The sequence below is a fragment of the Entamoeba histolytica genome, genomic scaffold (assembly GCF_000208925.1).
Source record: "Entamoeba histolytica HM-1:IMSS scf_1104750518539 genomic scaffold, whole genome shotgun sequence".
In the NCBI taxonomy this organism is placed as follows: Eukaryota; Evosea; order Mastigamoebida; family Endamoebidae; genus Entamoeba; species Entamoeba histolytica.
Genome location: NW_001914861.1, coordinates 15,540 through 43,124, shown reverse-complemented (window position 1 = coordinate 43,124; position 27,585 = coordinate 15,540). Strand labels below are relative to the sequence as shown.

Sequence of the window (27,585 nt, the reverse complement as noted above, 5' to 3'; positions counted from 1 at the left end):
GATAAAAGATGAACTAAATAAAATAACAACAAGAAATAAAGAAAATAGAATGAAATGGAAATAAATAGAATAAATTCAGTGATGTTTAGAAAAGAGGAATTGACAAAAAGAAGAAATGAATGATGTTTATAAAAGATAAAAATAAAATAATAAATATAAAATCAAAACTAAAATAACATAATAATATAATAACAATATCATTGTTTTTATCTTATTTTATTCTTATTTTATTTATCTTCTTTCATTATTTTTATTCTTCTATTTTATTAAATGAAAATTAATGAGAAATGAATAATGAAAATCAGAAACAACACACAAACATCAATACAAAATCAAATAATGAAATATCAAATAATAATTGATTATGATGAATTAATTTAATAAGAAATATAATAAATAATAATAGAAATAATGAAATAAAATAATATGAAAGAATAATAATTAGAAAATAAAAAGATGTAAATGATGATATTAATAATAAATGAAATTATAAATAATAATATAATAATAATGAAATATTCATTCATAAAATAAGAAAATAAAGAAGGATTATATTAATTAAATTACAATAAAAATCGAAGAAGATAAAAAGAAGAAAGAAAAAGAAAGAAAAGATATTAAAAGACAATAAAATAAATAAAATGCATTACATTATTCACAAAATAAGAATAAAATCTAAATAATAAATAAAACAAAGAAAAGACTCAATTTAATGTGATGTGATGTAAATAATAACAATTAATCAATGAATAAATTAAAATTCTATTATTATTTAATCATCTATTTTATATTTGTTTATTGAAAGATACTTTCAATGTAGAATATAATAAATATTGTTGCAATGGTTTTAATATCAATGTGTAATGTAAAGAAAATCAAAAAACATAGAAATTCAACATCAAAGAAGAGAATGAGTAACAATAACAATAAATTGAATAACAATATGAATGATAAAAGAAATATAATGAAAATGAATTGAAAAAAAGATGAAACGAAAATTGAATAAGAAAAATAAGAAGGAACTATAATAACAAAGACAATAACAATAAGAAATATAAAATAACAATAAGAAAGAAAAAGAAAAGAAAATAAGAAGTAAAAAGAAGAGAATAAGAAGAGTAAATAAAAAAGAAAGAAAAAGATAATATAGAATAAGAAGTATATTGAAAGAAAAAAGGAGAAAGTTAAATCAATGATTAAAGAAAAGAAGAAGAAAGAAATAAGGAATATAAAGAAAAGAAATGAATAAAGAGATATTCAATTTTAAGAATAATAAATATGAAAATCAAATAACATAAAATTAGATACATAATGAATAAATAATTTAATACATTTCATTTGATTGCTATTTTATTACTTTGTTTCATTTGTTAATTATGGATAATTAGACTTTATTATTAACAATAGCATAATAATTTGGAATATATTTTGCATTTATGAATGTTTTTGTTATTAAAATAAATAAGAATATAAATAAAAAATAAGAAATAAAAAATATAATGGGAAGCACAAAGAGTCTAGTAGTAGAAATCCATCTTCCAATGTGGATATCCAGGTTCGATTCCTGGATAGTGCATCTTTTATTTTATATTATCTATTTTTAAATATTTAGAATTTGTTTTATTATTTTTCATTTTGTTTTTATGATAAATACATTTTATAATTCTAATCAGTAATTATTTCAATTTATCTCTTTTCTTATTAATCAATTTTCATCATTGTATTCTATTTGATTTATTATGTCTTATTATTTGATTTTCATAATTTTAATATTTATCATATTGTTCAAATGATTTAATAAATGGTATGAATATTATTTGATTGAATATATAGATTTTAAATTCTTTATTTCTACTTATTTTATCAAGAGTGTGGTATTATTTTTATTTCCATTATATTAAATTATTATTCAATAGTCAATTTATTCTTATTTATTTATATTTTGAATATATTCAATATTATAGAATATAATTATTTGTTATTTGTTATTTTATTATTTATTATTTTATTATATTTATAATTCTTGTTAATTCTCATTCATTTTATCATTTCTATTATACTATATGATACTTACAATTATATATAATTATTAATTCATAATTTCTAATAATTATTATCACTTTAATATTCTTATAACATCTTATTATTTATTCAACATACTTCATTTATAATACTTTTTATATCTTATACAACTTATTCTCTTGTTTTATTTATTTATAAAATTGAACAGAAGTATAGATTAAATGTTTGATTAATAAATATAAGGGACGAATATGTTATTGAATTAATTAGAACAGTGATGTACTACTGTACCAGAGAAAGTGAAATAGGAAATAACATATTAGAGAGATGGTATAGTAAGAATGGAATATGGAATAGAATTAAAAAACATTAATTCATAAAATAAATGAAACAAAAATAGAAGAAATAATAAATGAAATTGTTGAAAAGAAAAAAGAAAAGAAGTAGTAGTAGAAATAAAAAAATTATTGACCGACCAATACATCAAAAAATGGAAGTGTCATCAAACAAGTGACACTTTAGAAGATGGTTTGAGTCAAAAGGAGTAGATAAAACTACTACAATGAAAGCATGGAAGTCCATCAATATTAAGAAAAATGCATTTCTACAATTAACTAAAATGCAAGATGGAGCAATATTTTGTGTGTATAGGAAAGCAAAAATAATGAAAAATGAAAGACTGAAATACTCAACACTTTGTAAAGACAAGATAGCTACAGTAGAACACATCTTACTATCTTGTATTTATCATAAAAAATCACAAATAGAAAAACATGACAATATTGGCATTATCATATTGATTGATAAGAAAATACACAGGAAATAAACAATATAAAAACCCCCATATGAAACAGTGTTCAAATATAAAGACATCACTATGATATGGAACAAACAAATAATGCCTAAAAGTGAATGACAATATCACAAAATACCAGACATATATGTATTAGATAAAAAGAACAAAACTTGTCTATTATTTGATATGACTATTGTAGAATATCACAATATTAATGGAGTGTAAATGAAGAAAAGAAATATGTATAAAGAATTAAAGAATATTCTAATGAAAATAGAGAAAATAAAATAAGTCAAAACAATCCCAGTAATAATCTCAATAAATGGATTAATAAATAAAGAAAGTAGTAAATTAATTAAAGAATTAAAAATTGAAATTGACATCGAAAAAGAAATTAAAAACCTTGTAATAAAAAACATGATGGATGTCATGGAATATTGCTTCAATCACATCCAAACATACTCCGTAAAACTGCTAGAAAAAAGATTCAGGGATGTGACTAGTCTCCCCCGAGTCATTAACAATAGAAACTAGTTCTATTAATACTTAATTAATTGCTTTATTATTAATTTAAATTTATTGAAAATAAAAAATATTAAAATCAGACAAAAACATAAAATTTCCTACAACAAAAAAACAAAGAATATAAGATAATGAATAAAAACAAAAAAGAAGAATGAAAAGAAGATGAAAAAGTGAAGAAAATTAACCAAGTTAGACAAGGTGTTTACAAAAGTCTTTTAGCGAAACGTCTTTCAACTTTGCAATGTCTAATAACAGAATTTCTTGCTCTTGGATTCAAACCAGAAAGGACTTTAGTTAATAAACTTTTTGTTGAACTGATTTTTGAATCAACACGAACAATTTTTTTTCTTAACTCCTGGACTACTTTTTTTAACTGAGCTTTTGCTTTTGTACATCCAGAGTTAAACATATCTTCATAAGTAGCATCAAGAGCATCTAAAAGTCTTCTTCTAATATCTTCTAAATTTTCAATACGGGCATCAATCATTGAAACTTTTTGCTCAGCAATTTCCTTTTCAACAGCAGAAACTCCAAAATATGGATATGCGTTAATGCATACAATAAGTGCAAAAATGAATACAGCCTTCATTACTAAAATAATACAATTATAGTTTCTTTTTTTTTTAGTTCAGCTGATTTTTCATATTTTTTATTTATTTTTTCTTTTTTTTTTTGTTTTATTTTATATGGTGTTTTTTGGACAAATCTTGTTTATCTATTTTTAAATCTTTTATAGTTCTTCTAATTTCCCACATTTTTTATATAAATAAAATGTAATATAAAATAAAATTATGAAGAAACTTAATAATTGACTATGTTTTTTTATTGATTTTTGAAAATAATTGAAACATATTTACAAATTAAATAACCTTCTAAATAAGAGTGAAATAACAAAATAATTCTTTTATCAATAAAACAAAAAATAATTTCACACTCGAAGACAATTGAATTATTGTGAATTCTTAGCATCTCTTAGTCTTCTAACGGTGGATCTAACAGTAGCACCAGAAATGGTAGAGAGTGTGTAAGCTCCACCAGCAATTTGTTTTCCACAACCTTTGCACTCCCAAATTCCACAAGCAGTTCTTCTTACGGCTTCCTTACAGCAGAATGGGCAAATATATTTAGAGTGTTGGGCAATTTCGATTTTCTTGATGACTTTACGAAGAGAAGCACCATATCTTGTTCCATATTTTCCGACAATTCCTACCTTCTTTGTTCTACGAGCCTAATTAACGATTATTATTTTATTCTTTTGAATTTTAATTAAACTTATGTTACTTAAACAAACCATCGATGTGTGTGCAAGACTTTTTAGTTCAAGGGTTTCTTTTTTCCCTTTTGATTAGTTATTATTTTTTTAATTATAAAATTATTATTTATTATTATTTTTATTTTTTAAAGAATTTATATTTTTGTTGATTAATAAATCACTTAATTTTTATTTATTTCATTCATTTTCTCTTTAATTTAATTGACTTGAATCTTCAAATTATGTATGATAATTTATTTTTCATATTAATCCTTTTTGCACAACTACTAATATAAAAACTTGAAATATAAACAATTCATAAATTAATTTATTATAGTAATAAAATTAATTATCTTAAATAATCAATATGTCTATATAACTTTTTAAACACTTAACTTAATTCCTATAATAATTTTTTAAAAGAAGAAATGAATTTAGTTAATAATTTTAAAACTTAGTGTTATAAAAAAGTAATATAATTGAATTTTGTTTTTATTCTTAAATAAGACAATTAATCATGTTATCATTTAGAATACTATATTATATTATATTTCAAAACTGAATGACATATCTTTTATATTTTCTTTTTATAAAAAGATAAATAAAAAGATAAATAAAATATAAATTCTTTTTCTTATTTATTTCTGTTTGACAATGTTTAAAGTAATAAATATTTCTTGTTTTATTGAAGAAATTAAATAAGATGATTTATTATCATTTGAAAATTGACATAATAATATATTTTAACTAAATTGAATAGTTTGTTTACTATCTTCATAAACAAAGTTTTATAGCTTTATTGTAAGCAATATAACAAAAAAATATATATATACTTAAAGAATAAAAAAGTTATATACATTGTTTAATAACACAATATAATGAAGAATCTAATTTATAAAATATGTGAAACTTATAAAAACCTTTTGAAAGAAAAATGATTAGTAAAAGTTATAGTATTATTATTTTCTAATTTAGTCACATTTACCCCTCAAAGTTTATTTCTTTTATGATAAAATTGGATATTTGAGTAATTTAAAGACTATTCCACATTCTATTAATAAATTTTTAAGTAAAAGTGTTTCAAAGAGAATTGTACTTAGAACTTATAAAAGAAAGAAAAGATGAAATGAATCGAACTAAATAATTAAAAAATTGAAACAGAAAGAAAAATGTTTTATAAACATAAAAAGAAGATTTTTCAGAAAGAAAAGAGACAAATAAAGAAAGGTTTAAGAACTTAAAAAGATAAAAATAATAAGAAAAAGAATAGTTAAAAAAGTTAAAGAAAATAATTAAAAGAGGTGAATAAATCAGAGTTAATCCAGAAATTTCATTGAAAGGTTGGGTTGTATGTGATGGAGAAGAATGTTGTTAAAAAAGAAAATAAAACAAGCCTACTTTCCATTTTTGGAGAGCAAGAAGGTATTATATTAGAATCAGAAATAAAAAGGTATCGTGTCTTAAAGATAGTTGGTCGGGGAACATTTGGAATTGTTGTTGGTGTTATAGATGAGGAACAACATATATTTGCTATTAAACGGATATTAGAAGATCCAAGACAAAAAGTTTGTTTTTATAAATTATCATTGTGTTGAGCTAGTAAAATATGAAATGAGTGAATAAAAAATATTAATTGTTGTAGAATAGGGAATTAGGTATTATGAAAGAGTTAAAACACCCTAATGTAATAGAATTATTAGATCATTTCTATACAATATTGCCTAATGTTTGTTTTTCTTAGATTATTATTATGAAAGTATTTTATTGTTAAAAGAGAAAGAAGTAAGTAATATTTTTATTATTATGACTTTCTAATAACTAAGTAAATGAAAATTCTTTATTTAACATAAAAAATTAAATGCTAACTTTTTGCAGTATAAAGAACCATGTTTGAATTTAGTCACTGAATGTTATCCTGAAAGTCTCCACCAAATGTTACATGATTATGCAGCAGAACAGTTACCAATTCCATTAAGACATGCACGGTTATTCACATACCAACTATGTAGAGGACTAAGTTATATACATTCAAAAGGAATATGTCATCGAGACTTAAAACCACAAAATATATTAGTTAATCGACAAAATTTAGAATTAAAAATATGTGACTTTGGAGCAGCTAAAGTCCTTGAAGCAAACCAACCAAATACCGCATATATCTGTACAAGATATTATAGAGCACCAGAACTAATATTTGGGTGTGTTGATTATACTACTTCAATTGATATATGGAGTGTTGGATGTATTATTGCAGAGTTATTAACTGGTCAAATACTTTTTCGAGGAATGACAACTTCAGATCAATTAGTGAAAATTTTCTCCATTATTGGTTCTCCTTCAGTCGAACAGGTCTTGGCTATGAACCCAAATTCTCCTTATACTAAAATTCCTCGTGTTAATGGAAAGGGGATGAATGAAGTGTTAATGTATACTGACTCACCTGATAATGCATATGAATTATTAGAAAGTATTCTTCAATTTGATCCATCAAAAAGACCAAGTGCTATGGAAGTTATGTTACATGATTTCTGTAAAGACATGTTTAGAGAATTAATGAAACGGGATGGAATTGGAGAATGGACCAATTATACTGTGGATGAATGGTCATTAGCTGATCAAAGAAACTTGGTAGGTAGATTAAAAGAATTCTGTATGTTAGAGAAGAGGAGAAAAGAGAGATATTCAAAGAAGTGATGTGTTTTTAAATATATCTTGATTGGATCTGTGTCTTGTCATTTTTAATTTAGTTTAAATTTAAATTTTTTTAAATTAAATAAAAAAGAATAGAATAGTTATTTAAAAAGTTGTTTATTTGTAATAATTTGAAACTTAAAAATTATTTCATAATTTGAACTCATAAGTTAAGTTCATGGAGAGTGAAATTCAATTAGCACATTTTAGAAAAATACATTATATTGTTATGACAATATTCTTAATTTTATTCTTTTTATTTACAATAATATTAGGAATATTTGGACCATCAGAATATTCTTTAAAGACACAAAGTGGTTTTAAATCAGTAGAAGGAGATGGGTTTCAATTTACATTACCTGTATTAAATAAGAATGAATTAGAATTAAAGGTAATGTATCAACAAAAGATAAATATTAATAATAATTATAATATGACAATATATGAAAAAAAGTCACAAGCTATTGAAGTAAATTTTATTGATAAAGATGATAAAATTAATGAAACTAAAATATTTAATTTTACATGTACATATAGAAAAGATATTATTTGTGGTAGAGTAGAAATTATTGAACAAAAAGTATATAGAAAAGGAAAAGGTATAATTTCATTAAAATTAATTGATAATGAACCACAAGATGGTATTAAAGTTTTAGGGAATCTTAATGTATTTACTTCAACAGATAGATATACACAAATTAATATATTATATTCATTAATTGTATTTAGTATATCTGTAATTATTTTTATTGTCTATGTTATTATAGAACTTAGATATTTACAGAAGAAAGGAAGATTTAATGGATTACAATTAATGAATGGATTATTAGTATTTGCTGTTGTTGGTCATACATTTCCATGGAATGCTGTTGCATATTCAATTCAATGGATTGGAGTTTTTGCATTAAGTAAAGCATCATATTCAGTATTTAATGTTGTATTTATTTGTTATTTATTCTTTATGCTTGATTCATTTATGAAAGTTTGTTTAAATATTTAATATAAGAATTATAAAATTAATAAAATAATAAATTCATTTAATTAGCAAAATGGAACTTCATCAAAAAAAGTAGTTTGGATAACCCGAGTATTACTATTATCAATTTTTGTAGTTTGTAGATTAACAAATACAACTCTTCATGCTGTATGTTCAGTTCAAAATGTATTAATTCCAAAAAATACTCTTCATAGTACTTCAATATTTTTTGATGTTATTGAAGGGTTATTATATTTCTTCCTTTATTCATGGGCATTATATCATCTTGCTATGACATATAATAAAGTAACTATTCCTATTATTCAAAAACAATTAAATTATTTTGCTGCATGTACTGCTTTATTTTTATTAGTACTTATTTTCTTATTATTCTTTTCAGGTATTATTTCTGAAGAAACAACTTTTGCTACATACTTTGAAAATGGAAGTATGGTTGTTTATTTAATATCAATGTTATGTGCTTTTTTACCTTCATTATCTCCAGTAAAAAATGAATGGTCAATATTTTATAATGAAATGGATGATGATCAACCATTATATGATGAAGAAGACTAAATAACTTTATACAAATTCAAGTCTATAGTCGGTTTGTTTTCTCATTAAAATAAACAATTAAACAAATAAAATAATATTTTTCAATCGATTGTTTTATAAAGAAGATAAATGGAATAACCCTTTTTTGTTTCAGAACTAAATTTTCAAATAAAAAATAAAATAATAATAATAAAATTAATTATTATGTTTAGTTTTTAATATAATGAAAAGGAGTTAAGAAAGAATTAAAAAAGAATTGTTAATTTAACTGGTTATTGTTTTAGTTAATGTCTCTTCCTAATCACCGCGAAATACCTGCAGAATTTATTAATGAAATTGTATATTATGCTTGTGTTGGGGGACATATAAATGAAATGGTTCCATCTATTTTATTATTTAGTTTTGGAGATAGAACAGTTACTGTCTATCCAGAATCTTCTTTCTATACACCAGATGGACCAACACCAGAAGAATTTTTCTTTTCTTCTTTTGATTGTGCATCAGTTGTTGATAGTCAAGACATAAAAATGATTAAAATTGAATTTTATACAACAAGAAATTTATTTATTCGAACAAATAATATAAGTGATCATAATGCGTTATTGACAATATTTAGAACTATCACAAGAAATATTCGGACTTTATTCAGAAAAGATTTTTTAGCTTTAGATTGGCAAGAAAAAATTAAAACTTTTAATTGTACTTTCAGAGGAAAAACTGATCCTTTAGAATTTACTATTTATAATGGAATTATAACAATTTCTTATAAAAAATCAAAAATTCCTTGTATTGTTATTCCAATGGATTCTACTGTTACTATTTCTCGTAGAAATTCTTTACATATAACTTCTACTTTAAGAAAAGTATTTCTTTCACTTTCTTTAGATGATTTAAATGAATCAATTTCATTATTAGCAAATTGTAGACATAGAATTGTTCCACCTCCTAAAATTATTACAGACACACGAGCTGGTAGATTATCAGAATTATTAAGTTATGCACAACAATTAGTAGAAGAAGATGGATTATATCCAGAAGAATGTCTTGAACATTTTGATGAACTTTGTGAGGTTTTAAAATACATTGGAAAAAAGAAATATGCAACAAAACAACAAAAAATATTAGTGACTGAAAAATTAATAAAAAAAGAAAAAGATGAAACAACTCCAGAATTTAAAGAAGATGATTTAATGCAATATGTTTCTCAAACTAATCCATTTGTAGAAGTAAGAAGACTTGAGTCAGTTGGTAAAGGTGGATTTGGTGAAGTTTTTAGAGCACAAAGAAAATCTGATGGTACTGTTGTTGCATTAAAGATATTAAAACATACAGTGAAAGAAAGATATTCAAAATTAGGACAAGAAATTGCACGAATGGCATTATGGAAACATGAATTTTTAATACAAATTGATAAATGTTATTTATTTGATAATAGGGTTTATATCACAATGCCATATTGTAGTTGTGGAAGTATTAAACAAGTAGTTAAAGATAAAAGTCATATATTTACACTGTGTGATGTTTCATACGTTATTCAATGTTTATTAATGGCACTTGAATATATCCATTCTCAAGGATTTATTCATAGAGATATTAAACCTGCAAACATATTAATGATGGATGATGGAGGAGTGAAGTTAATTGATTTTGGATTAGTTGTACGTAAGTCATTAAATCCTCATACTCGTTCTGGTTCAAAACAATATATGGCCCCAGAAGTTGTATTACAAAAAGTTTATGATGAAAAAGCAGATATTTGGAGTGTAGGATGTGTTGCTCAAGAATTAGCTGAAGGTAAAAGTCCATATCGAGAAGATGGTATTGTTAAGTTATTATTTAGAACTGTTACTAATGGAGCTATGGGTTTAAGGAGAATTAAATATTGGGATAATATATTTGTAGACTTTGTAGAGCAATGTTTTATTTATAATCCAGAAAAGAGGTGGTCTGCAACCCAACTTTTGAAACATCCATTTATTGAGTGGGCACCAACAAGTTATTTCTACAAAAAATATCATCATATTGAGAATAATTAAACTTAATAATGTTTCATATTTATTTTCAAACTTTTTAATTATTTTTTTTACAATTAAAAAAAATAATAAATAATAATAAAAATATTATAATTATTATTAAAATGAAAATAAAAAAGAAATAACAATCATAACAGTAATCAATTTAGATAGGTCCATTTCCAAATACATCATCATTAAATGAATTCATTGGAATACTTGGATCATTAATATCAATAGACTCTTGTTGAATGGTTCTTGGATCAATTTCAGCTGGTTTCAACATTCTTGGATCAGCAACAAAAACAAGATTTGGATTTCCAGTAAGTTTTCTAGCAATCCATAAAAATGGTCTTTCAAAGTTATAATTTGATTTAGCTGAAACATCATAATATTGTAAATTCTTCTTTCTATGGAATGTAATTTGTCTTTGCTTAACTTTTCTATCTTTTACATCACATTTATTACCAACAAGAACAATTGGAATATTTTCACATACACGAACAAGATCTTTATACCATGTTGCAACATTTTTATAAGTATCTCTTGATGTAACATCGAACATAATAATTGCACAATGTGCTTGAACATAATATCCATCTTTTAATCCTCCAAATTTTTCTTGTCCAGCAGTATCCCAAACTTCAAATCTAATTGGTCCACAATTTGTATTAAAAAGCATTGGATGAACATCTACACCAATGGTTGGAATATATTTCTTCTCAAATTCTCCTGAAAGATGTCTTTTAACAAATGTAGTTTTTCCTGTTCCTCCATCTCCTACAATAACAAGTTTAAATGTTGGAATACCGTCTGGTTGTTGCATTATGTTTTAAAAGTTCTACATATCATCTTTAAATATAATAAAACAACCCTCAGGGTTCACTTCCATTTTCTTTTTTACTTTTTCGTTGACTTTATAGTTTTTCTTTAATTATTTTTTACTTCTTTTTATTTCTTAACAGTTCACAAAAAAATTCACATCTTTTTGTTTTTTCTTTTTTTTTTAAATTATTACAAAATCTTATAGTTCTATTTAATGAACATATAAATTAGATCTATCTTATCCTTTGAAGAAAATATAATTGTTGTTTAGTATGCTCTGTTAATATATATTTTTTTGAGACATCAATTATTTGATCAATAAATAATGAACTAATACTTTTACAAATATTTGGTTGATGATGAATCCAAAATACGAGTTCTATAACCTTATCTAATAATGTTTGTGATAAAGATGCCATACGCTCTATTAATGATAAGAAATTATTTGAAGAAAAGACTATTTGAAAGAGATTATGATATTTACAACACATTATCAGAAATAATCCAACATCATTTTGATTTTCTACTGGAATAAATGAACAAAATAACATTGAAGTACAAACATTTAAGAAAGTTTTATTAATTTGATTGAATAATGATTCATGAATATCAATAGATTTATATATAAGAAGAATCATTGATAGTGTTATTGTTTGATTTTCATTCATACTAATCTTTGTACATAACCAATTTTGTATAATTTGTTCGTATAATACAAAAACCATTCCATTAGTATATAATGACATAATTTCTACAATATGTAATACATTTTCTTTAATACAAATGTCTTTTAATTCAAAACTTCTTAATATATTTTGTAATGTTATTTCAGTTAGAAAATTTGGACATAATTCATAAAGTGATAATACTTCACAAATAATACTATCATTATTCATAATTGCATAATCAAATGTTTTTTCTAATTTATTTCTTATTTCATTAATAGAAATTTGGAATAATTCATCTCCACCTTCTAATCTTTGATAATATAATCCACAACATTTCAATGTCCATAATACTAATTCATTTATTTCTGGTAATTTAATAGTTGTTTGAATCATTTGGTTTACAGTTTTTCTTCCTTGTTCATTATAACTCAATTTTTTATGACATAATAAGTTTGTTAAACACCATAAAGCTTTATTTCTTGATTCTGATTGTGACTTTGAACATTTAACTAATGATTCCAAACATCCATTAGCAATAAGGTATTCAGCACCATTCTGTAATGATGAAATATTTATCATTGTTATCAATAATTCATTTTGAATTAATCCTGGTAGTTTATTAAGTTTCATAATAGGTTGACTCAATAAACCTGCCATCAAAAATTCTTCTGATAAAAACCCATTTTCAACTTCTTTTTCACTTGCCCTCCTTAGTGCTTGAGTTCCATGGTATTGATCAATAAGTGTTTTAGAATTTAACAAAGAGTATATTTCTTCATAACTTTTTAATTGTTCATCATCAATTTCAATGATCCTTTTTTTCGCCATAAAATTTCCTCTTCGAGATAACCGAATTAGTTGTCTTTCAATTTGTCTGTCTTTTATAAAGGAATTTGGATCTCCACTTTTTCTGTACATCCAAAAAGAATAAATCAATAAAAATTTGAGATTTTATTTGAACTACTTCATTTTAACATAAGTTTATTTTTTTTTTAGGTTTTAAAATAATGTTATTAATATCATTTTTTAACTGATTTTGAATTAATATTATTTCTTTTTTTTTTTTTTTTACTTTTGAAAAACTTAAAAATAAAAAATTAAGTTAAAGGATCTAAGAAAAACTAAAGTCCTTAATGTATTCCATTGATTGGAGATTAACACAAGTTTTTGGAGGTGACCGTTCGATTCAAGATGATATCAGTGATCAAGACACTGTTTCTACAATTGAATTTTCTCCTAATGGAGATTATTTAGCAGCAGGTGATTATGGAGGACGAGTTGTATTGTTTAAGAAGTCAAAAGTTTGTTATGTATAACCAAATGATTTATTAAATTCTAATTACTTATAATTAATAGAACGATGAATTAGGTAAAGTTGATTTTAAATTCTGGACAGAGTTTGCATCACATGAAAAAGAGTTTGATTGTCTTAAAAGTTTAGAAATTGAAGAAAAAATTAATGTTGTTAAATTTGTTCATCAACCAACTGATGACTTAACATTATTATTAACAACAAACGGTTTGTTTTATTTTGTTTATCATTTCTTACATAATAATAATGTTAAATAGATAAAACAATCAAATTATGGAAAACTGCATCAAGAACTATGTACACTACACATTATAAACATGGCTCTGAAATACCTGAATATGTCCCTGATCAACAAACAATGTTCCCTGAATTAAAACAAACATATGGTAATTACCATGGATATCCAATACACTCATTATGTCCAATGGGTGATATGGAAACCTTTTTATCAGCAGATTTCTTAAAAGTTAATTTGTGGAATTTCGATTATTGTGACTCTTGTTATAACTTAATTGAATGGAATGTTGATGAATCAAAAGAGTTAATCACTTGTGTAGAATCAAAAGAACTTAGTGATCATATATTCATGTATGGATCTTCTACTGGAACAGTACGTTTATGTGATATTAGAGCAACAAAAACTTGTTCATCTGCAGTCAAATGTTTGTTTTAATATATTGTAGTAATAAAAATTATAGAAAAGTTATAATAATAAAATAGTCTTTGTTAATTCAGATGATTATTCCGCTAATCCACAACGACAAGAATCATTCCCTTCTATTTCATCCATTAAAATGACAAAAGACGGTAATACTTTAGTAGTTAGAGATTATCTATCAATTAGAAAATTCGATTTACGTAAATCTGATGGACCACTTTCTATTGTTCCAATTCATGACCATCTTATTTCTAGATTTTCTGAACTTGAAGCTAATGATGTTTTATATGATAAATTTGATCTTTCATTAGATGGTACTAATCAATATTGTGTTACTGGTAGTTATGATAGAGAATTTATTGTCCATGATTTAAAGAATAAACAAACATTACCATTACTTAGTCATCGATTCCAACCTAAAGTTCTTGCTCCATTACCACAAACTATTCCTCGTAATTCTATTCCAAGCAATGAGCCTCTTTCAACAAAATTATTAATGAAATATGCACCAAGAGATCATCTTCCAGGAATGCCAATTGATTATTCAGCTAAAGTGGCATTGACAAGATTCCACCCAACAGAAAATCTTATTGCAACAGCTGTTAGTAATAATCTTTATATTTTCAATGGTTATTATACAATGGGATAATTTATTCCTTGTGTATGAATGATATAATGGTTATACTTCAATCTATTTTGTGTTTTTTTATAATTAACAAAAATATAAAAAGTGATAAACATTATAATTTATTTTACTATAATAAATAATAAAGTCAAAGAAACGAAAGTTTAACTAAAAAAAAGTAAAATACAAAGAATAAATGACAACAACATTATTTCAATTGAAGAAGAATAACCAAATTCAATTTTTCATTAATACTAAAACCACTCCTACAACCAATCGTAAAACTGAAAAACTCACTGCTATTTCTACTTGTCTTGATGATATTATTAATGGTAGAAAACCAACACTCTCATATGATATAGTTTATAATTATATTTCTAATTTATGCTACTCCCCTGAAGGAAATATTATTGAACAAATCACAAGTATTGTAGATTCAACCCTTACTTCATTAGCTTCATTAACCAAACAACGACTAGTGATAGAGCCATCTTTGAATCAACTTCATCAACAATACATTATATTTTCAAAGAAATTAGCTCTTTTACGAAATTTACTTCTTCCTTATGATCGTATTAGTAATAAAGATCCATTAATTTCAAAGGCATTTGGTTTATTCCGTGAGGTTGTATTGTCAAATAATACAAATACTATTATTGATATGTTAATTGTTCTTATTAATACTTTAAGAGCAAATAATTCAGATAATGCTATTGTATCTTCTCTTGTTAGTATGATGTTTGATTGTAATTTACAAAATCAATTCAAAGACAAATTATTAAAATCAACAAGTGAATTTTACTCATCTGCAGCTCAAAATAAAATATCTGAAACATTAGAAGATTATCTAAATAGTGTTAAATCAATGTTTGATAGAGAAGAACATATTGCACAATCCTATTACCCAACAATGAAAATTGATACTGTTGCTTTCACTGAAAAAGAATTAATGACAGAAACACTTCCATTAATTCTAACAACTAAATTAACTCAACTAAAACAATTTATTTCACAACAAAAAACTTCTTCAATATTATTATTTATTTCATTAGGAAGTCGAGTAAAAAAAGATGAAGATATTCAGAAGGCATTAATTGGTGTTATTGTAACTTTAGGTAAAGAGTTTTGTTCAGAAAAAGATGAAAAAACAAAAATCAATAAAATATTTTCATTATATGATTATCTATCACAATTAGAAAAACAAGCACCAATGATTAATAACATTATTAAAATATCATTTGAAAAATTCATTTCATCATTTGATAATGATATTGCTATTGCATTAGTGAAGTTTGCTGATAGAATGTTAAGAAAAGGAGGAATGAACCAACTATGGGCAAGTAAAATATTACAAATATTTAAATTTCTCAATGGAAAAGACACATTTGAACAACATTATCAATTGTTATTATCTAAACGATTATTATATAAAGGATTCCAAGCTGAAGATGAAAAGATTGTATTAGAACAATTAAGAGAAGAATGTGGCAATTCATACACATTTAAATTAGAAGAAATGGTTAAAGATGTTGAAACAGGAAAAGGATGGTATCAGTCTTTAAATGATGAAATGAATAAAAATGGTATGAACGGTCAATATGGAATGGTTGTTATTAATGGAACATCATGGCCAGCATGTCCTACAATTAGATGTATTTCATTACCAAAAGAAATAGAAAAAGGAGAAGAAATAATGAGAAAATGGTATATTAAAGAACACCCAAATCGTAAAGTTGATTTTAATCCATTATTAGGAATTGTTTCTGTAAAAGCACATTGTTTTGGTAATATAGAAATTACAATGAATGTGTTACAATTTGAAATTTTAATGAATTGTGAAGGTAAAACTATTAAAGAACTTAAGAGTAAATTTGAAGGTGAAGAGGATATTTTAATGTTACAAATTAAAAGTTTAATGGGAAAAGAGAAATTAATTTGTGTTCAATCACCAGATGGTAAAATAAAAAAGCCTGAAGAAATAAAAGAAGAAGATGTTGTTATGTTAAATTCTAATTATCATAACAATAAATCTAAAATCAAAATTAATACATTCCAAACTAAAGAAAGTAAAGAAGAAAAAGAAAAAGTTGATGAAAAGATTGTTAAAGATAGAGAAACAAGAATTGACGCTGTTGTTGTTAGAGTTATGAAAAAAGAAAAGAAAATGACTGTTTCAGAATTATTAACTACTATAACACCAAAACTTGATTTTAAACCAGACGTTGAAGAAATTAAACAAAGAATAGATAAATTAATTGAAAGAGAGTATTTAGAAAAGGATGAAAAAAATGAAGACGTCTTACTCTATTTGGCTTAACATAATAAACATAAAAACTGATTTATTTTAATTGAGTTCAGTTTAGATGAAAAAAGGTTTGTCTAAGTTATTTATATAATTCATAAAAGATTCTAGAAATAAAGAAAAGATAGAGAGAGGCAAAGAATTTATTTATGTCACCATAACAAAAATAAAATAGAAAATAAAAAAACTTAAAAAAGAAAAATTACCAAAACAAAGAACAGAAAAGAAAAAATAGAACAAAAAACGAGAGTAATTCACCAAAAATAAAATAAAAAAATAAAAGAAAAAAAAGAAAGAAAAAAAGAAAAAAAATGCCGAAAGGAGGGCAAAGAAAGAGAACTTAAAAATCAACATATTAGAATGGAGGAAGAAAAACCAAAAAAACATTCTGTTGATGAAAGAAAACGAAGAACAGTTGATTGGCTTGGAGATAGACTAGTTGAAAAGATTGACAGAGATCATTATATGTGTATTATTTGTTTCAAAAGAATGTCTAGAGGTTATGCGTGTTGTCATTGTATTGAAGAACATCAAGACATTACAGATGAATTAAAGCCATATGTTGTTAAAGCATATACTAATGGAAAAAAAATTAATGATGAATTAATGGATATGAGAGAGGAAGAATTAGAAAAAGAAAAAAGAAAACAAGCTGAAAAAGCTGAAAAGAATTTACCAGAAACTGAAACAACAGTCACTGGACAACCTCCTATTAACAAGGATAATAAGACAAAGAAAAGTAAATCTACCAAAATGTCTCCTGAACTTAAAAGAAGACTTGAAAAATTAGAAAATGAAGGAAAGGCTAAATGGGAAATGAAACCTAAAAAAGAAATTGAAAAACAAAGAACCTCCGAAGGAAAACGTGTTACTTCTGAAATTAGTAAAATTATGGCTTCAAATGGTATTCCTTTTGCTAAAAGTGATGCAATATGGAAAATAGTTACTGAAGTCATTAATAGTACAACTGAACTTGGTCCACAAGTATTAGAAAAAATACGTTTTAGTGCAAGAACATTAAAAAGAAGATATGATGAAGCTTATCTCTCACAAAATAAACCAACTCAATTACAACCTTCTAGTTCAAATACTGACCAACTCCAAGAAACAACAACTCCAGCTCAAGTTACTCAACAAGTTTTTCATTCTCGACAGATGGTTATTCAGCCAATTGTTCAAGAAAGACAAATGTCAGAAGCAGTAGTACCTCCTGTGTCTAATACTGATTTGTCTTAAACCAAAACAGTTTAATTTATTTTTTTTTTCATTCATTTGTAATTTATCTAAAAAAATCAATTAAAAATTATCAGAATTAAAAGGAGGTAACATAGATGCGTTCGAATGGGGTTGAGATACTTGTGGTTGGACTTTTTGTTTATTTATCCTATTTCTTGAATTTTCAATATTTCTCCATTTATCTTTTAAATCAACACAACTTCTACCATCAAATTTATAAGCATTTAAGATGCTTTTCCAATGTCCAATACCAAATTGTTGAACTCCTTCGATTAAGTTTTGTGTTTCTTCTTCACTAAATCTTCTTTTCTTTTTCTTTAATTTACTATGTTCATCATCTTCCATTTTTGGTTTTGTTGCATCTTGGCTTTTAGAATTTAATGCCTTTTTTTTTATATTACGTTCTTCTTTTTCTTGTTTGATTTTAGGTTGTACTTGCATAAGTTGCCTTTGTTGTTGGGCTAGTGGTTGTGTACTAGCAGGTAGTTGTTGATTTTGTAATGTCTCAAAAGTTTCTGGTTGTTGTTGAGTTAAGAACTCCTTTACTTTTGGGTCTTCTCCTAATACAATTGATTGAAATGTTGATGAGTCAAGGTTCATAGCTGTTTGTATTTCTTTAATTGAAATAAAATCAGTTGTAGGCCATGAAAATGGTTTAGAAACAACTCTACCATCAAGATATCCATAGAAAACATCTCTTAGTGTTGATTGTATACTACTTTCTTTGTATTGATATAATAATTGTTTAATATGATCTATTGTCCTATCTAATGGGTACCGAGAAAGAATATATTGTACGTCAGGTATAGTTGATAAATACTTAAAGCTATCAGTTGTTTCATCTTTTGGTGGTGCTTTTAATAATGCTTCTGTAGCAGCTAAACAATATTTTCTAGACGAGGCTACATATGGCTGTTCAGAGGCTGCAGGAAGTAAAATATTTAATTCTCGATTTAGTTCACTTGGTTGTATTTGAGAACGCGCAAACATATGAAATACAGAAATCATTCCAACTATTCCTATCAATGAAGGAACAGTTTTTAATATTTCTGCATTACTATCAGAACAATAAATTTGAATTACATTAGCTATAACTTTTGGTAAATTCTCTACTTCACAACATGGTGGTTCTACACATTCAAGAAATTGAATAACAAATGCCAATGATCTTTTATTATGAAGAGACTGTGGAATGTCTGATTCCATGAATACTTGTTGTGTTAAACATTGTTCAAAAAGATCAGAATTAATTCCTGAATCAATAAGATATTCGCAAATTGATAATAATGTTTTTTTATGATTATCATACAAATTAATTTCGTCAATTTGATTTTGTTTTAATTGGTCAATAATACGACGTGCTGAAGGACATTTGTCATCGTTCATAGTATTGTTTTGAGTGTTCATATTTTTAATTGTTCTTTTTTTAGTTTTTTCTCTCATAAAAGTCGATTTTTATTTTTTAATTTATTTTTTGTTTTTTCTTCTCTCTTTTAATCTAAAAATAGATATGAACTTTTTTGTTCTTTAATCAATTACTCTTCTCTTTCTTTGGAAGTTGACAGAATGAATGGTACAACGGTCCAGTACCTTTCATGATATCCCTTCTAACATCAAGACATCTTAAATAATTTGCACGAACTTCATGACTTTCTTTGTCAACAACACTCTCTTTACTCCAAAGCCTTTCTGCAATAGCAGAATATCTCTGGAAAACTCTGTCAAAGAAGTTTTGTTCATCAGTACTTTCTCCCCATGAGCAGCCTTCACCTCCTAATACATTTTCCTTTTCTGATGATGAAAGTGATTTAACAGGATCATTGTCATACATATCTCTATTAGTCCATACCCACATCGAATGGGTATTAACACAAGTGCTAGAATCATAACTATTACATAATGGCATTTGTTTATCTAAATAAAATCCTGCGGAAAAGATTGCTTTATAACCAGAATTAACAACTTGTTGAAGTAATCGAATATCATCCCATACTTGAATAATAGTATTTTTATCAGCATTTCCTTTTTTAAATACTTCTTCCCATACAACTGGATGTTTACCATTATGAATTACCTGTTCTTGTGCATATTTATTAAAATATCCCTCTAACTCTGTAAGAGAATTGAGTCCTTTTGATTTCATGAATTTTTGAATGTCACTATATTCCTTTGACTTTGACCATCCACTTGTCCATACTTCATCACCTCCAACATGGACATAATCAGTACCAAATGTATCGGATAATTCCTTCATTAATGCGTCAATGATTGGGAATGTATTTGGATTAGCTGGATTTAATGAAAGGACATTCTCTCCATATCTCATTGATGTACTAACAATATAATCCCAACAATTAGCAACTACACCTGGATATCCAAGATTCCATGATGCTGTATGTGCAGGTGTGTCAATTTCTCCATAAACAATAACACCTCTATTAGCACCATATTGTGCTAATTCTCTAAGAAAAGATTGTGTGAGAACAAAACTTTCGTCATACATTCCTTTTTGATGTAACAATGGATATTTCTTTGACTCAAAGACAAATGTTTGTGCATCACTTAAATGAATATGCAAAACATTTGCTTTAACTGATGCTAATGTATCAATAATTCTTTTAAACATTAAAGGAGATAATGGATTTCTTGAAGGATCTACCATTAATCCTCTCCATTTAAATCTTGGTGCATCACTTATTTTAATTGGTAATTGTGAAATTACAAATTTGTTTGATGAAATTCTAATTAATTGAAGTAATGTTTCAAATGCATGACGTGCACCATATACTGTAACTGCTTTAATGGAAATACTATTAGTAGTAACTTCAAGAATATAACTTTCATCAAATCCAATTTGTAATTTTGGCATAGGATTTGAAGAAGATAACTCTACAACAACATCAGTTATAACACTTGAAACTGATGGAGTTATTCTTGGTAAATCTATCTCTTTAAACAATGATACTTTAAAATCTTGTAAACCTGTTTGTTGTTGTAAAGGGAATGAAATGGTATGGTTGAAGTTTGATTTAAGAAAGTTCATACAATCAGTATTACAAGTTGACTTTACGTTTAACTGAATAGAAGAAGTTAATGCAATAGCTAATGGTGACTTCCATTGAAATGATACTGAGCTTGGATATGGCATTAAAAGTAATTGGTTTTGGACGTTCAAACCATTTCCAGCAAATACTGAAGAGATAAATACAATGAAAATGAATAACATAAGAAAAATAATGAGCGAATTTTAAGTTCTATTTTTTTAAATAAAAACATAAAAATTAATTTTGTTATTACTACCAAAACTAAAAACAAAACTAAGAAATATATTGATTAATATGAATAATAACAATTCAAATATATCCTTTAATAACAGTCAAAACCATCAGCCAGTATCTGACGATGAGAGTAATGATGAAGAAGATTTTTTTGATGTTCTGTTACAAAGACAAATGATAGAAATTATAAGACATACTACTGAAGAGGGTGAACTAGAAGTTGAACCAGATGAGAGTATTAACCAAAGTGATAATGAACCTGACAGAACTTACCAAACAACTCCATTAACTTATAGTTATTTATTAAGCCAGCAATATATCCCACCGAATGAAGGGGAATTAACAGAACATCAATTAGTTGTTCCATTAATTATTGGGAATGTATTTCTTCAGCCTGATACAACAGCACCATTTATTTTACGAGGAGGATTGTGTGGAACATTTAGACAGTTAATAAGGAGTTGTAATGGTATATTACGTGCATGTATTATTAATGAACATAGTTTTGAAATGAGTGAATTAAAAGAAGTTTATGGATGTATAGGTAATGTAATTAAATATGAAGATCATGAAAGTTCAATTGCAATTATTTTCAAAGGGATTAAACGATGTAAACTAATTACAAACAACAGAAGAGAAACAATAATTCCAATTGGAAAAGTAGAAATTATTCCGGATATGAAAGACATAAGTTATTTATATTCAATGATTGTTAATAATGGATGTTATGGTTATCAATATTGGAAATTACATTGTCTTGAACATTCTAAAAAACAAATTATTGATTTTATAAAAAAAATAGAAGGAGATTTAATTTCTGAACAATTAGAATCAATTCAAGACACAAACGAATTTCTTACAGCAGTTCATAGTCATCTTCCATTATCTATAAAAGATGAATTACAATATGAACGAGCACAAACAGTAGAAGATGCAATTAAAATATGTATTCATTGTATTCAATCCACTCAGTTAAAGTGTGCATGTTGTAATGAATTTAATATTAAAACAATATTTTGTCCAACTGAAAATATCTTCTCAATTTCAACAAGTGGGATTAGTTCAAATCATGTTAATCCTTCAGGATTTACTTTTACTGTAACTACAGCAATTCACTGTTCTAATCTGAGAGTTGAAACACAACCATCTTATGAATTTTCATGGTTTGAAGGTTATGCTTGGCAAATTATTGTATGTGAATCTTGTGAAAGTCATATTGGATGGAAATTTACTACCCGAAATGATTTATTAAAACCAAAAGTATTTTATGGACTACGTTCTGATTGTTATATTGTTTCTCAATGAATAAAACAAAAGTAAATAAGTTAATTATCAATTAAAACAATAAAATTTCTTTTTGTGTTTCAGACTTTATTTCTGTGGTAACTATAGTAGTAATTTGGTCCATTAATACAGTTGCTGTCATTCTAATTTGTTTGTTTGGATGATTTACTGTATCAACTTGTAATTGACTTAGCACTTTGTTGATTTGATCACTACAATTCCATATGAATATGTCAGGAGAAATTAAAGAAATTACTTGGAGTAATCCTGAGAGTAATGAAAGAACTACCCGATCATTTGAACGACAATTTTGATAGAGAATAAGCCAATCATTTACAATACTGGCATTGCCATAGTCTTTGAGATAATCAATTGCTTGACATATATTATATTCAAATTTATTTTCATAACACCATTGAACAATATATTCTCTCAAAGGGTCTATCCAGTCCTGATAATAACCACATTTTTTCATTGTTTTAAGTACAATATCTTTATCAACTAAAATTTTTTCGATTAAAATAGTACTTCCTCTTTTTTTACAATATATTGATTTATCGGTAACAACTTCATATAAAATAGCAATTTGCCATTCTTCAAATTGTTCTATCCGATAAATATTTTTAATTGTTAATATCTTTCTTATAATCTCCTCTAAGTAAGGTCCAACAAATTTATTTGATTTCTTAATCAATTCTACTCCAATACTTAATGTCATTTCTACTTCTTCATATGTTCTATTAGTAAAGTCATCAAACAATTCTAACCATTCAATAATATGTTTTGGTTTTTTCACTTTTCGTTCAGAGGTTTCTTTTTCATTTAATCCTTTAATTTGAGATGAGACGTTATTTATTATATTCTTATCTTCTTGTTGTTCATTCTCAGTAGAGAGAATATTCTCATCAATTGGAATATTGCTTTCTTTTATATCTTCAATACCATCAGCTTCAATAGATAAGTTGATATTCCATTGATAATCTGTTCTTTTTTCTTTATTACTTATTTCCATTTCATTTATTAAGATTAATGCAAGTTTTTGTATTCGTTTAACTGGTGAAGAAATTCTTAAATTAACTCCATTAGATAGTAATGATGTTTTTGTTGAATATGGAAGACATCGAATAATATAAATGATGTATTGTGTCAAAGTCCACTGAGAAGAAGGAGAAATTGTTGTTGCATAAGTTTTATTTGAATAAAGTGAAAATATCAATGAAATTAAGTGAATTGCTTTTGGAGAATGACATAATTGAAGAGCCAGATGCATTAAGTAACACTGATTAATAGTGAGATGGTCTTGATTAAATATATCATAATATAATGAGATATCAATTTGATAATTTTTAAAAGATAACTCCCGTAACATTAATTCAAATTGTTGTTCAGTGAATTGAATTTTTTGATAAATGAATGATAAATAATCTATTCTCATTTGTAATGAACATTTGTCTAAATAGTGTAGAAGAATCTGATATTTATTAATAATTTCATTATGTTGTAGAACTGTTTTTATTCCTTTTTCTATGTGACTAATAGTTTTGAATTGTTTTAATGCATCAACTTGTTTTTCTAAACTAATTCCTTTTGAGAAAAAGATTTGATAATATACATAACTGTAGAACGTATTAATATCAAAGAATTCATCACAATACCCGTTGAGTCGATTATTAATTTTCATTGCGATAGAAAGAATTTTATTAATGACTTTTGGTTGACAACTTTTGAGTAATTCACTGCACCAATTTTGACGTTCTTTAAAAAATCTTACAGATATTTCTTGTATCTTATATATTTGTTCTTCTGACCAATTTTGAGACTTGTCTAATGAAGAAACAAGCATCATAAAATGTTGATAAACACTATGAGAGGAAAGAAATAGCACTATTTCTTCAATGGATGTTTCTTCTACTGTTATCATTTCTTCTAATGATTGATTTAAACTTTGAGAAGAAAGAGAGGTGTTTTCTTCCCACAATAAAGCCATCTGAAAAATCTGTATGAACTTAAAAATATAAAAGGATGACGATTATATTAGATGTAGGGACAAAAGAAATCAAAGCAGGATTATCAAATGAAGAACTCCCATCATTAAGAATGTCTCCTTTCTGTTATAAACAAGAAAACAAATATATTAATTCAAATTTTTTAAATTCAAAACAATGCATGAAAGATTATGAACCATGTATATTAAATGGAGAATTAAATAAAGAGGCATTTATTTCGACATTAGAAGAGGTATTTAAAATATATAACAGTGACTCTGTTGTATGGGTTAAGTCAAATGATCATCCAAGAATTATGGGAAATGAGTCATATGAATTATTATTTGAACGTTTTGGTATTGATAAAATTTATTCATCTCCATCTCCTGTTTTAGTTGCATTATCATATGGACAAACAAATGGATTAGTTTTAGAATGTGGAAATATTTCTTGTTGGTGTTCTGTAGTTTTTTCAGGGTATGTTCTTGAAAACTCAATAACTCAACTTAATCACGCAGGTATTTTCTTATCACAACAAATAGTAAATAGAATGGAGAGAGAGAATATTAACATTATTCCAAATCCACCAGAACATTCATCTCTGAGTTATATTAATCTTGCAAGAGATTCATTTATTGACCAATTAAAAGAAACTCCCAATACATTTAATCAATTTGATATAAATAGTTATTGTAGAGAGTTATTATTTCCTTTAGTAGTTTGTTGTTAACTTAATTGATAATGCAAAAGTGCTCATTCATAGATAGATGAAAGTAACATTGGTGTAGATAATACTGTGTTAAAGTCTTTAATGAAATGTGACTATGACGTCATCATGGAAGTATCAAATAGATTAATACTAGCTGGTGGTACTTCTTTAATCCCAAACCTTGGAGAAAAAGTTATAAATACAATGCATACTTATTTCCCTTCATTTTCTTGTGAGATTATTAAGGGACAAACACCAACGCTCCAAAGATATGCAGCGTGGAGAGGAGGAGCAATGATTGCTGACACCAAATCTATTCAAAATATATGGGTTACAAAAAAAGATTATGAAGAGAATGGAATAGGGATTGTGGATAGAAAATGTGGGTAACGTAAAGAAAAAAAAATTAAATGTTAAAAGGAAATATCATGGTTTTTCCATTTTCTTTAATGAATATACTTTTATTACTTTGAAAAGAACTTAAAAAAAATTAAATTGTAACAAATGACATTCAAACCACAAATTAAAATCAAATTTAATAGGTTAGTGACTGAGTGTTTTGATATTTCTAGTCATATCCAAAAAAAATATGAAATACCAAATAGTTATATTAGTTTAATTAGTAAACTAACTGAACAACGAAATGCTACATTGAGACAACAACCAACTAAACAATTATTAAATGCACTTATAATATATCTGACTAGTTTAATTAGTATTTATAAAAGTGCTAAATGGATCGGAGTTGAGGCTATTTGGAAGACTAAAACAAAAGAGTTTAAAAGTTCATTAATGAAACATGAATTAATGTGTACATTATATAACATTGGAGTAACTTATTGTGAAGAAGAAGATTATAAAAGTTCATTACCATACCTTACGACAGCACTAGATATTTCAAAAAGTATTAATGGAATTTTAGGACCAGAAGAAATTGACTGCATTTCAAGAACTATTGCCAGTTACTCAGAAGAAAATCCACGAAAAGCATTGAGCCTATTAGGAAAATCTGCTAAAGTATTGAAGAGAATTGGTTCAAACGAAAAGATATGGGCAAAGGTAGTTGAAACAATAGAAATAGGAAGATATTCTATTATTATAGATGAAAGTTGGAGAAAGTATGCTGTTGACTCTTTACATAAATTAATTGAGAAAAAAGGTTTAAATGAATTTATACAAATTACTCTAAAAATGTTTTGTGGGGCAATTGGTAAAGGAAAAGGAGAGAATAAAGACTGGGTATGGAATGAAACTGAAAATATTCAATGTGAACGTATTGACATTGAAAATAATGAAAGTGAATGGAAAATAAAAAAAGTAAAAGAAGAAGCAAAGGAAGAAGAAAAAAAGATTCAAGAAGAAGTTCAATTAATTCCTAATAAGATAAATTGTGGATGGACTATAACTTTGTTATTAGACTTGATTAAAGAAGAAGAAATTTTCAACCGAGTCAATGAGATAGAAGAAGAAAATAAACGTTATGGACAAGGAAATTTAGAAAAAGAACTTATAGATAAATTGGAAGCAATAAAAAACTTAACTTATAAAATTCAAAGTTTAAAACAAAAAATACAATCTCAAAGAACAGGAGTTAATGAGATAAGTAATATTGACAAATTTAATGATTGGCTTAAATGTGGAGATCAGTCTGTTCATGAAAATCTTAAAAATGATGAGATGATTGACCAAAAACAATGGGACCAAATTGGTGTTACTATTCAAGCTTATGTTGCTTACCAATCAGTTTTAGAAATGATAAAGGATATTGAAAAAACTAAACAAGAAATTGATAAACAACGAAAAGATGATCAATCTGCTCAACAATAATTAAATTATAATTTAAACTCTTTTTTATCAATTTTTATATTCTTTTT

General features: G+C 25.5%; 16 protein-coding genes across 16 annotated transcripts, besides 1 other annotated feature; 9 read left to right on the top strand and 7 right to left on the bottom strand.

Moving 5' to 3' along the window:
* The first annotated feature begins 2,249 nt into the window (after positions 1-2,249).
* Positions 2,250-3,379: a repeat region.
* A 136-nt stretch (positions 3,380-3,515) lies between these two features.
* EHI_148240 (uncharacterized protein) lies at positions 3,516-3,932 on the bottom strand (the record flags this gene model as incomplete). The annotated part of the gene is made up of 1 exon (XM_652426.2): positions 3,516-3,932. One exon carries the CDS (start codon positions 3,930-3,932, stop codon positions 3,546-3,548), a length of 387 nt encoding a protein of 128 aa, XP_657518.1. The 3' UTR covers positions 3,516-3,545.
* A 338-nt stretch (positions 3,933-4,270) lies between these two features.
* Positions 4,271-4,637, bottom strand: EHI_148230 (60S ribosomal protein L37a, putative; the record flags this gene model as incomplete). Its single annotated transcript, XM_652427.2, has 2 exons — positions 4,271-4,571; positions 4,635-4,637. The coding sequence occupies 2 exons, from the start codon at positions 4,635-4,637 to the stop codon at positions 4,293-4,295; spliced, it is 282 nt and encodes a 93-aa protein (XP_657519.1). The 3' UTR covers positions 4,271-4,292.
* Positions 4,638-5,950: 1,313 nt separating this feature from the next.
* Positions 5,951-7,289, top strand: EHI_148220 (protein kinase, putative; the record flags this gene model as incomplete). The annotated part of the gene is made up of 3 exons (XM_652428.1): positions 5,951-6,160; positions 6,238-6,321; positions 6,471-7,289. 3 exons carry the CDS (start codon positions 5,951-5,953, stop codon positions 7,287-7,289), a joined length of 1,113 nt encoding a protein of 370 aa, XP_657520.1.
* A 175-nt stretch (positions 7,290-7,464) lies between these two features.
* Positions 7,465-8,838, top strand: EHI_148210 (uncharacterized protein; the record flags this gene model as incomplete). The annotated part of the gene is made up of 2 exons (XM_652429.1): positions 7,465-8,268; positions 8,332-8,838. 2 exons carry the CDS (start codon positions 7,465-7,467, stop codon positions 8,836-8,838), a joined length of 1,311 nt encoding a protein of 436 aa, XP_657521.1.
* Positions 8,839-9,104: 266 nt separating this feature from the next.
* On the top strand, positions 9,105-10,853 carry EHI_148200 (serine/threonine-protein kinase, putative; the record flags this gene model as incomplete). Its single annotated transcript, XM_652430.1, has 1 exon — positions 9,105-10,853. The coding sequence occupies one exon, from the start codon at positions 9,105-9,107 to the stop codon at positions 10,851-10,853; it is 1,749 nt and encodes a 582-aa protein (XP_657522.1).
* Positions 10,854-10,972: 119 nt separating this feature from the next.
* On the bottom strand, positions 10,973-11,658 carry EHI_148190 (Ran family GTPase). The gene has a single exon (XM_652431.2). The coding sequence runs from the start codon at positions 11,653-11,655 to the stop codon at positions 10,996-10,998; it is 660 nt and encodes a 219-aa protein (XP_657523.1). The 5' UTR covers positions 11,656-11,658; the 3' UTR covers positions 10,973-10,995.
* Positions 11,659-11,887: 229 nt separating this feature from the next.
* On the bottom strand, positions 11,888-13,240 carry EHI_148180 (uncharacterized protein; the record flags this gene model as incomplete). Its single annotated transcript, XM_652432.1, has 1 exon — positions 11,888-13,240. The coding sequence occupies one exon, from the start codon at positions 13,238-13,240 to the stop codon at positions 11,888-11,890; it is 1,353 nt and encodes a 450-aa protein (XP_657524.1).
* A 215-nt stretch (positions 13,241-13,455) lies between these two features.
* On the top strand, positions 13,456-14,941 carry EHI_148170 (protein phosphatase regulatory subunit, putative; the record flags this gene model as incomplete). Its single annotated transcript, XM_652433.1, has 4 exons — positions 13,456-13,623; positions 13,679-13,841; positions 13,892-14,296; positions 14,355-14,941. 4 exons carry the CDS (start codon positions 13,456-13,458, stop codon positions 14,939-14,941), a joined length of 1,323 nt encoding a protein of 440 aa, XP_657525.1.
* A 172-nt stretch (positions 14,942-15,113) lies between these two features.
* Positions 15,114-17,234, top strand: EHI_148160 (cullin, putative; the record flags this gene model as incomplete). The annotated part of the gene is made up of 1 exon (XM_652434.1): positions 15,114-17,234. One exon carries the CDS (start codon positions 15,114-15,116, stop codon positions 17,232-17,234), a length of 2,121 nt encoding a protein of 706 aa, XP_657526.1.
* Positions 17,235-17,579: 345 nt separating this feature from the next.
* Positions 17,580-18,455, top strand: EHI_148150 (uncharacterized protein; the record flags this gene model as incomplete). Its single annotated transcript, XM_652435.1, has 1 exon — positions 17,580-18,455. The coding sequence occupies one exon, from the start codon at positions 17,580-17,582 to the stop codon at positions 18,453-18,455; it is 876 nt and encodes a 291-aa protein (XP_657527.1).
* A 60-nt stretch (positions 18,456-18,515) lies between these two features.
* EHI_148140 (uncharacterized protein) lies at positions 18,516-19,898 on the bottom strand (the record flags this gene model as incomplete). Its single annotated transcript, XM_652436.1, has 1 exon — positions 18,516-19,898. The coding sequence occupies one exon, from the start codon at positions 19,896-19,898 to the stop codon at positions 18,516-18,518; it is 1,383 nt and encodes a 460-aa protein (XP_657528.1).
* An 88-nt stretch (positions 19,899-19,986) lies between these two features.
* EHI_148130 (beta-N-acetylhexosaminidase, alpha subunit) lies at positions 19,987-21,603 on the bottom strand (the record flags this gene model as incomplete). The annotated part of the gene is made up of 1 exon (XM_652437.2): positions 19,987-21,603. One exon carries the CDS (start codon positions 21,601-21,603, stop codon positions 19,987-19,989), a length of 1,617 nt encoding a protein of 538 aa, XP_657529.2.
* A 190-nt stretch (positions 21,604-21,793) lies between these two features.
* Positions 21,794-23,038, top strand: EHI_148120 (uncharacterized protein; the record flags this gene model as incomplete). Its single annotated transcript, XM_652438.1, has 1 exon — positions 21,794-23,038. The coding sequence occupies one exon, from the start codon at positions 21,794-21,796 to the stop codon at positions 23,036-23,038; it is 1,245 nt and encodes a 414-aa protein (XP_657530.1).
* Positions 23,039-23,069: 31 nt separating this feature from the next.
* Positions 23,070-25,004, bottom strand: EHI_148110 (uncharacterized protein; the record flags this gene model as incomplete). Its single annotated transcript, XM_652439.1, has 1 exon — positions 23,070-25,004. One exon carries the CDS (start codon positions 25,002-25,004, stop codon positions 23,070-23,072), a length of 1,935 nt encoding a protein of 644 aa, XP_657531.1.
* Positions 25,005-25,039: 35 nt separating this feature from the next.
* Positions 25,040-26,101, top strand: EHI_148100 (actin, putative; the record flags this gene model as incomplete). Its single annotated transcript, XM_652440.1, has 2 exons — positions 25,040-25,720; positions 25,766-26,101. The coding sequence occupies 2 exons, from the start codon at positions 25,040-25,042 to the stop codon at positions 26,099-26,101; spliced, it is 1,017 nt and encodes a 338-aa protein (XP_657532.1).
* Positions 26,102-26,215: 114 nt separating this feature from the next.
* EHI_148090 (uncharacterized protein) lies at positions 26,216-27,538 on the top strand (the record flags this gene model as incomplete). Its single annotated transcript, XM_652441.1, has 1 exon — positions 26,216-27,538. One exon carries the CDS (start codon positions 26,216-26,218, stop codon positions 27,536-27,538), a length of 1,323 nt encoding a protein of 440 aa, XP_657533.1.
* Between the last annotated feature and the right edge of the window lie 47 nt (positions 27,539-27,585).

What these genes read in the sequence shown, in the direction of transcription:
- EHI_148190 (XM_652431.2), bottom strand. Translation starts at nt 11,655, where the DNA reads ATGCAACAACCAGACGGTATTCCAACATTTAAACTTGTTATTGTAGGA.